This window comes from Leptonychotes weddellii, chromosome 3 (assembly GCF_054177405.1).
Source record: "Leptonychotes weddellii isolate Sample4059 chromosome 3, ASM5417740v2, whole genome shotgun sequence".
Lineage (NCBI taxonomy): Eukaryota > Metazoa > Chordata > Mammalia > Carnivora > Phocidae > Leptonychotes > Leptonychotes weddellii.
The window spans coordinates 173,688,908-173,698,133 of NC_138371.1; the positions used below are offsets into that span (position 1 = coordinate 173,688,908).

The window sequence follows — 9,226 nt, forward strand, 5'->3', positions numbered from 1 at the left end:
CCCCCCCCCCCCCCGTGCTGGGCAGGGCAGCCACGCCAATTCCAGGGGTGCTCTAGGGAAGGGATCCAAACCTCACCCCGGGAAAGCCTGCTGGGCTTCTTTATGAAGACTCCCTACAGAGGAAGCACATCAGAATCTTCATTCGTCAGCTTTTCCCTTTATCCTGGTACGTGCTCCACAGCCAGAACCGAAGAGACCGGGCACTCTGAACTCTGCTCTTCCCTCAACCCGAAAAGCTGCACTGATGGGGAGGGAAGGGAAGGGCAGGGTCTCCCTGTTTTGCTGAGCCCCTGCGGCAGGCAGCCTGGGATGCCGTGCGGCTGGGTGGATTACGGTGCACCCTGCTTACCAGGCAGGCGTGGCCCCGAGGCTGCCATCTGCTAGGAAGGAAGTAGTCTCTCCGAGGATGCTGGAGACACCGGCAGCTAAAGCAAACAAAACTGACTCACCCACCAGAGCACAAGCCCATGGAGCCCCATGACCTTTTTTAAAAACTATGGACAGCTTATGAGTTTTGGGTTGTTCACGTCTTCCCCTATGCCTTGGAAAGTGGGGTTACAGTCACATCATTAGGAAGGCAGAAAAACCCTTTCTCTTCATATAAAAATTCAGTTAGATGATTTTTTTTCTCAGGAAAAAGAAATCTCGAAAACAAGACAGGCACTCATGAAATAATCCAGTCCCCAGAAGATTACCACCTAGCAACAACTGATGAGTTAACTTATCGGTCCCTGGGCAAATTCTAAATTGGTTAGTTTTCAAATACACTCATCGTTAAAGAGGTTAATGACTCATTTCTTAGGAAACTGTTAATGGACTTATTCATAATGAGGAGAATATGGTATTTCAGTTATATAATAAATACATCATAAAGACACCTCAAGCCGTGACCGGATGGACCGTCCAGGTTGAACCCATCACAAAGATCAAGGACGTACGTTTTATAATAGAGGCTTTTCCATTTGAATTATGCCAGGAATTTTCTTCTTCTTTCTTTTCTTTCTTTCTTTCTTTCTTTCTTTTTAACAAGTAAGCACATGATCTGGAATGTTTGCCAAAGCTTCTCTCCTCTGCCTCACCAGTAAACACTGCCCACATGGTCGTGAGCAGGCTCGTTCCCGGATTTACAGCCCGCTTCCTTACTTCGGTGCCTCTGTCTCCCCTACTTCTGGCGACCAGTAGACCTTTTGGTCTATACGTGAAGCAAAATGTCCCAAAGTAAAAAAGACAGATACCACTCGTAAAAGCGCTGAGATGTTCTGCAGCGAACCGGACAGCCCTGGGAGAAAGTTACTCATCAGTGCACGAAGGACCCACAGAGACAGAGCATACTCTATTCTTTCTTGATAATATTTACAAACATTTCTACCAACTAATTAAATGGTGACCTTGGAGAAGAAGTCTGACCTCCCTGGGCCTCTGTGTTCACAATCTTAAATGAGTTACATTATACCATCAGCTCCCAGCTCTTCTCCCTTCAAACGAACTTGCATTCCCTTCTGATTCTCAACACGCTGTGTGGAAGAAGTTTTAATGCATTTGGTGCTGGGAGGGCGGGGAGGGGTCTTCTCAAGTATAATGTACAGCCGGCTTTGCTGAAGCCGAAACAGCTGGGGCAACGGGAGCTTTCCTCGTCGCAGACCCCTAGAACTCCAGGAAGCCAGCCTGGAAACCCCCAGAGCTGACCACCAACCAACAACCTCAAACACCTGAGGTCAGCGACACAGACACACTGAGAGCCGTCGAAGTCCTATCAGATCCTAAGCTCTCCACGCTGCCGGGTATAGGACGGGTTTAAAGAAATTGGGGGGCTTTCCCTCCATGTCCTACTTCCTGCTCACCTGCCCACATTTTACTGGGAATGAATAAATACATGGAAGAAAAAAAGGAGAGAGAAATGAAGTAACTATCACCCAGCGACATAAAAAACCACACAGTAACCTTGAGAGCTGCGTGAGGCGGGTCCAGCAAAATCCCAATGTAACTACTGGCTGTGAGCTCCGGAAGCAGAGTCTGTAGGACGCGGACACAAGGGGATAGAATGTAAAGAGCACTCGGACACGGAACCGCAGGACGCCCCAGGACAGCGCTGGTCCGTAGCGCCGTTCCATGGATCGCCCAACAGTGCTCCTTTCGGCGCAGGGAACCTGGACAAGTCGCGGGGCATCTCCCTCAGCGGCAGATTCCTTATTTCCAAGGAGTGGCCCTGTCTATGTCACTGGGTTTTGCAGGATTACGCGATACTGCAGGTAGGAAAATGTCTCACCACCATGAAGTGAGAAAAAACACTTTCTGGATTTTAAACAATACTGCTGACCTAAAGGGGAGAGGGGCGCACAATAATCTTTCAATAATGGTTACAATGTCACCAGCTCCCAGCTCCAGCTGCTTTCTTTCACTGTCCATCAAGTTTTGGGATTGTTAGTTACACATAATTTGGAGGCAAAAGATGGACTGACTTAAGTAACTACTTATAAATTTGCATGGAGAAAGCACTATGTCACATTCATGAATACTAAAGATTATGCATTAATACTATGGAAAAGCATAAATCCTTCTTGAGATAAACACATGGATTTTAAGGTAATTATTAAAGTCACATAATATAAAGAAATCTATCATAATCCCATTCTTACACATTGAAAAAACTGAAATTTAATACTAGAATATAATAATTCACACACTGATTTATACCAATACCATATGGATAGATTAAAGCACCAGTAAGACTAAAATTATACTTGAGGTTATAAAGTTTTAACATGATTAGAGAATATGTCATTATTCAGTATTCGAGTTTCAATTAAAAAAAAATTCACATCAAAAAAAAAAATTCACATCATGCCTCTTGGAGCATGACTAGATGAGAAATGGAGGGCCCCCCCCCCCGCCATAAACACACACACAAAATATTTGTTTCTGGAAAATCTGATACTCTTGAAAATCAATACTAAAGGGGCCCCTGGGTGGTTCAGTCAGTTGAGCATCAGACTCTTGATTCTGACTCAGGTCACAATCTCAGGGTCGTGTGATCGGGCCCTGAGTGGGGCTCCACACTCAGCACAGAGTCTGCTTGTCCCTCTCCCTCTGCTCCTCCCCCCATCTCTAAAATAAATAAGTAAAACCTTAAAAATAAATAAATATATATATACACATAAAATCAATACTAAAAAAAAAAAAACCCAGTATTTACAAGGTGCTATGCATAGATCATTTATCTTTAAAGTATATTATATACCACAATATTTGACCAAATATTCCAAATTTCAGTAAAAGCACAGTAGGCAAAGAGTATTTTATAAATCTTTTCTGTGGGCATCAATATCATGTATGGCATAAGGAAACAGGGCCAAATTTGAAGACGCCATTTACCTGATTGAATTTTACAATGTCTCTGGACATGTAAAAGCAACTTTATGCAAATTTAATATTTTTCTAGTCCAATCACCGAGAAATCAGAACCCCTAACTTGCCTATTTTATCACTTGTAAACGTGCAGCCTTTAAATTTTAACCCAATTCTCTTTCAGCGTTCCCATGCAATGAATTCAATGAAGCAGCAAGAGCACCATGCCCAGAAGGATCTTGTATCATTTGTATCCACTGAGCAAGATGGTACCATACAACGTATATTCCAAGTCCCTCTCTTTAAACTTCCTTCTGTGCCTTTTATTTCTGTGCCCAGTTCATACAAGTCTCTATGGCTTTCTAGAAAGAAATCGAATCATCACCAGCAACACTCCGCCTCAGCATTTCCCCTATCTTGAAGGATGACTCCACGAGTTCCCCTCAGAAAAAAACCTACCACTGAACTCAGTCTACAATACAAGTAAAATTAACACAGAGTCTCCCCCCCTTAAATGTGGATAGTTTGTTTTCACAAAACAACCACCTGATCAAGGACATGCTTATAACTGATCATTTTAGAGGGTCAGAACACTGTTTTCATTTGTTTATTAAAATGCCAACATTAAGATGCCTTGCCCATCTTGTACAGAAATACACATTCTCCTCATGTCTGTAGTAGACAAAATCGGCAGCGAATTCCCCTATTATTAGTGGACTCCGGTGAAGAACGGGCTTTGGGCGGCGCTTTACTTCCCTCTGAGTTCTTCCCCACTCTACTTGGCAATGCAGATAAAAGAGTAAAGTTACATTTTCCCTTAAGTTTCTAAGGTGAAACGGGAACACTTGATTCTGTGCTACCCAAAAAAACAAAACAAAAAGAACCCTCTCCACTTGCCAAATCTGATACCAAAAGTTAACCAGCTCTTGGAACTATGCTTCTACAGAAAATGCATTAGTGGGAATTTTAACAGAAAACCCATTATACCCATGCTGTTCATTAAACTGCTGCAAGTTCTCCTCTCCAGAAAAAGAGAAAGATTCGTTTAATCCATATAGCTCCAAGGAAAATAAAACATTAATTATCTATGAGAATTCCTTTTGTGGGGGAGGAGGCCTGTGGAAAAGCAAATGACTCAAGCAAACTCTGGAGGTTTCCCTACCCTGTCTGACAACCACACAAATCAAAACTTTGGAGTGGCTCCCCTAATTAAATCAACCCAGGCCCAGCACTGGATTCAGCGGCTGAAAGTTCAAGGGTTCTGGTTTTCTTTCAATACACCCCACACTGACAGCCAACACTATCAGTTAAAAAAAAAAAAAAGGTATATTCTAATTAAAAAATGTTCATCTTGACAGTATCTCTTGACATACAAACAAATCATAAAAGGTAATCAAAAGGACCGTCTTAATGTAGTTTCGGCATTAGGATGCTGTTTTCCCCATTGTTATTCTCCTGTGTAATTTAAACCACTACTTCATTGCAATTGATAATTATCTATGAACAACATCTCACCTTAAGTAAAGAGGGGGAAAACATGGTTCCTGGCGACTGGGGTGTTAACTAGCAAAGAAGCAAAAAAGACACGCGTTTCTTAAAAGGGTATTAGCTCCGTTTTCAGACTCTGAGTTTGTTTCTTTGTTTGTTTTTTTTAAGAACGTTCATGGACAAAAGTGACTTTCCTGTAAATACTCATGGTTTCAAGGTAGTAAGTGTCAATAGCATCAGTGGGTTTATGAGCAGGATCCTTTAGAAGAGTGTTTTAACTGTTCTTGATTTTTATGATCTGCTGGACCGCCCAGTGGCCAAAGCCACGGAAGGGAGAGGGTTATAATTACCCCATTTTACAGACAGAGAAAGTGAGAAAGTGGGGTTAAATGGTCTTCCTCTGTCACACAATGACTCATTAGATCAGCAACCAGAAACTTGGTTTCCTGATTCCTGGTTTAATGTTCCACATACTATGCTTCCTTCTACGAAATACTATTTTTGTAAAGGTTTCTCTTTCAATAAAGGAAGTAGAACGAGTCACGTGACTTTCATTCACGAAAGCCTGTGTGTTTTCATTAGCACCTTGGTTGTCTGTTCCTGGGAACAGGGCCGGAGCAGTGTTATTATCTTGTTACAACAGGAGCTGGACAGCACACACAACAGAAAAATAAAGGGCATGTGGCTTGTCAAGCAACTGAAAAATATTCAAGTTTTCTTTGCTTTCGGACTTCCAATAGGCAATCCTTTTAAACATAAATTGTGATTATACTGTTCCTTTGGAGACATTCCTCTTATCCCCAAATTCTCTGACCATAGGATATGAATAAATAGTCCTTTTATCAAGCAGAATTTAAACACAGATGCTTTCAATGGTAACTCTTATCTAATCTGCCTTATACATACATGAAAACCAATTTTAGAATAAAAATCCCACTAAAGAGGAACAGAACACTAAGATAGCACCTTTTACAATAGACACCAACCTCCAATCACGGCACAAAAATGTATACAGTTAGTTTTTAAATGCTGCTTTAAAGCACAGTAAATCCTGTACTATATTTCCAGTTCTGAAACAACAACGCTCTGACAGATTGGTTGGATTTTCCTACACACACACACGCAAAACACACATTAAGGACCTTCCCTTGCTCCCAAGTAAGATGCATAATTTAGAGTTCAATTTTTATTTGCTCTGGATTAATATATACAACTATTGTATCATATATATTATTATTATATCTTAATCCAGAGCATGCGCACACACACACACACACGCACACCCGTAAGGTATACTAACTTGTTTCTTTGGTTCCGGCACCAAAATCCCACCATCCCCAATTCTATTGTAAACAACTATCAAGCACTGCAGGAACCTTATGTCTTTGTTACCACTTATGCAAATGCCAAACCCTACCCAAACAACCCCGAATTATTCTGCTTCAGCATAATTAATGACGTTTCCCCATATGGAGCCTGAGGAGCTCAGTGTGGACACATAAGCCACTCCTGAGCACCAGGCCAGTGCACGCAATGACCCAGGAAGTTCTTCTCCTATTTCATCTTCAAAGAAATGCTTTCCAAGTCTTCTTTCCTATAAATCATTCTCCCAAAGGACGCTTATCTCCTGTGAACTTTTTATTTATGAGCACCACAAACAAATTTCTACACGCACACGTGAGTTAAATAAAAGTGGACGTTCACTTTGAGTTCCCTTCTGGCTCCGCAGACCACAACTCAGGTTCACGTTAATTAAGATGACATCCTTGTCTTTCCTGTTCTACTGTTCTCTGTGTCACATTAGTTTACTAGAAATCCATTTAGCAAGCAGTCCTTTTAAAAAAAACTGTGGTTTTGGCACAATGGATCAATTGCAGCTCTCTATTTTGCTTAAAAATAGTCCTTTTTCTTCTTAAATGGGTGTTTACCATAATGCCCCAAGAGACTCTGGAAAAACAGCATGCAAATCCAATCTCATCTTTGTTCAGCCACCATAGAGTATATGAACTGCTGTTTTGGTTTCAGAGTCCTGAATCCTCTAGGTCGAAGGAATTTTCTACTGGTGGGAAAACAAACAAAACAAGCTAAATCAGGTCTCGAACTAAACTTATCTCTTGCAGTTTAAAATTTTCCCTAGTCTGAAAAGGGCATTATATCATACATGAATCACGCTTCTGAATGTATCTCCTTTATCAGAACGGCCTCGAATCCTTTCAGGCTTGGCGACGAAAACCCCAGCTCACTCCTCCTGCTGCAGCAAGAACCCACTCCTGGGGCCTGGCTGAGTCCAGTCCAGGTTTTTGCTGCCTACTTCGCCAAAAGGCGTGAAAGGTGTTACGTTCTCAGGCTGCTTTTCTGATTAGAATCAGATTTCAGCAAAATGTACTTTCATGTTCACTATGGCATATACCCCATACGCCCATCTGGGCATACGAAAAAAATTTTTGTGTGCATGCATTTTTTTTTCCCCAACTCAGTTCCAGTCATGCTGGGGTGTTACTCTGGGCTGTGTCCTGGACGGCAGCTCACCCTCCAACTCCCTGACACACACGAGCCTTCTTCCAGAAGTGCCTGTTGTGCTTAACTCCAAGGAAAGTGACCTTCAGTGGAGAGTTATCGTTTATGGGATACATTCTGGCAAGTTCCAACTGATGTCATTAGATGCTCAAGCACCACATTCCTGATAATTCTCTATGACTCTTTTCATCTTTTACTCTATGGTTTTAGTAAAAAAAGAAAAACGCTCTCCCTCTATTATGTTAGAACAACAGGCTACTTACCCTACAGCTGCACTTTTAAACCGCAGGGACTAACAGTCCCAAGCATACGCCAAACCCTATGTTGGACTTAGACGGCGTCCAGCTACTCTGTTTACTTTAAGAACAAAAGGCGCATGGATCCCCAAGCCACCGAGATCATCACTTCGGTCCCTCTGCAGCCTGCTGACCTTAAGCCAGCATCCACAGAACACTATTCACTGCTTCCTGTTTTGGGGTGGCCCCAGAGCCTCTACCTTACTAGCAACACCCACCCCCGCCAAAGAAAAATTAGGAATTGAATACTCACTCCCTCCTGTTCCCCAACCCCCGACCCCCAGCAGCTCAAAGTTTGAGATCCTTAGAATGCACCACCAGCTGCAAGCAAGCACACCCCTCTCTCCTCATTGGATATTTGACGAGACTGTGAACAATACGGGGCACCCTCCTGTCCAATTGTTCTGGAAAAGACCTGGGAGGTTGTCTTCCACTTACTCTCTCTAAAGCACTGATTCTAACTCCCGGCCACACGTTCCCATCACCTGGGCAAACTCTGGACGACGCTGGTGCCTGGGCTCTGCCCACCGGAGGCTTTGCCTGAATGTGTCTGGGCGAGGCCCGGCAGGTCCACTCTCAAACCTCCTCAGGTGAGCCTACCGGACGACAGGTGCTCCGAGGATGCTCCCCAACCAGCAGCATCAACACCACCCGGGAACTTCTTAGAAGGGCACACTCCGGGCCACACCCTACACCTACTGCATCAGAATCTCTGGGCTTTCTACAGCCCAGCCATCCAGGTTTAACTCCGACCAGGTGACTCCCAGGTACGCTCAAAACCGCTGCTTTTACGCTGTATGCACGCACTGTCACCACTTCGGACCCTCAGGAGAAAAACGGTGTCTCCTGCGGCAAAGCCCCTCCAGTTTCCGTGTAAAACTGAAATGGTTAACTGTTCCTGTTGCTGCCACCAAAATGGACGCTCATTTTCTAAATGACTTGCAGGCCTGTTTTTATAAACTTTGGGGCTCAGCAAAAATCAGGTGGGACCCGGCTCCAGGAAAACAAAGGGAAAGGTGAGGGAGAGGGAGCTGTCAAACTTGAGGCCAAGAGCCCGCACCTGGCACTCTGGGGTGGCCGACCTGGGGAGACATCTGCCCTGGGAACCGATGGGAAGGGGCGGCTGTGGGAAAAAAGACCTGGGGCTCGGGGAGAACAACAAATCCAAGTCTCCTGAGTGGGAAGCTTCCCGTTCAACTCAAAGACCCCCGGACCGCTCTTGGTGTTTGGAACAGAAGGAAGCCAGGGGAGCCCAAAGGAAAACAAAACAAGAAGGCTGGTCCAGTATTTTGGCGCTGGGGTCAAGGTACCGAAGAGGAGAATGGCCGTGAACCCAGAGCAGTTCACCGGCTTCCGCACCCTTCCCCCCGCCCTTCCCCCCCCCGCCCCCCCCCCCCCCCCCCCCCCCCCCCCCCGCGCCCCCCAACCGCAAGGTCCAAGGGCCTCACCTTTCACAATGGTGGCCTCCTTCAGGTGATGGGACAAGAAGTCAATGCTGGCATAGCTGTTGGTGGAGGGGAGGGCGCCAGGGCCCGGCCCCCCACACACCCCACCGCCGCTGCTGCCCCCCACAGCGCTGA

The 9,226-nt window shown here is 44.6% G+C and overlaps 1 protein-coding gene across 2 annotated transcripts in view; it reads right to left on the reverse strand.

Annotated features, from left to right (window-relative positions):
* Window positions 1-9,226, reverse strand: part of IRS2 (insulin receptor substrate 2) — a 30,336-nt gene that overhangs the window by 16,648 nt on the left and 4,462 nt on the right. The window contains exons 2-3 of one of the 2 annotated variants that reach the window (XM_081815205.1): window positions 9,095-9,226; window positions 1,982-6,892 (exon numbers count right to left, since the gene is read on the reverse strand). The exon at window positions 9,095-9,226 is cut by the window's right edge and continues 20 nt beyond it. In XM_081815205.1, the coding sequence (XP_081671331.1) occupies window positions 6,855-6,892; window positions 9,095-9,226 (170 nt within the window). In that variant the 3' untranslated portion in view covers window positions 1,982-6,854. Of the gene's footprint in view, window positions 1-1,981; window positions 6,893-9,094 lie in introns of those variants that run through there. The other variant, XR_014143908.1, reaches the window with a different exon arrangement.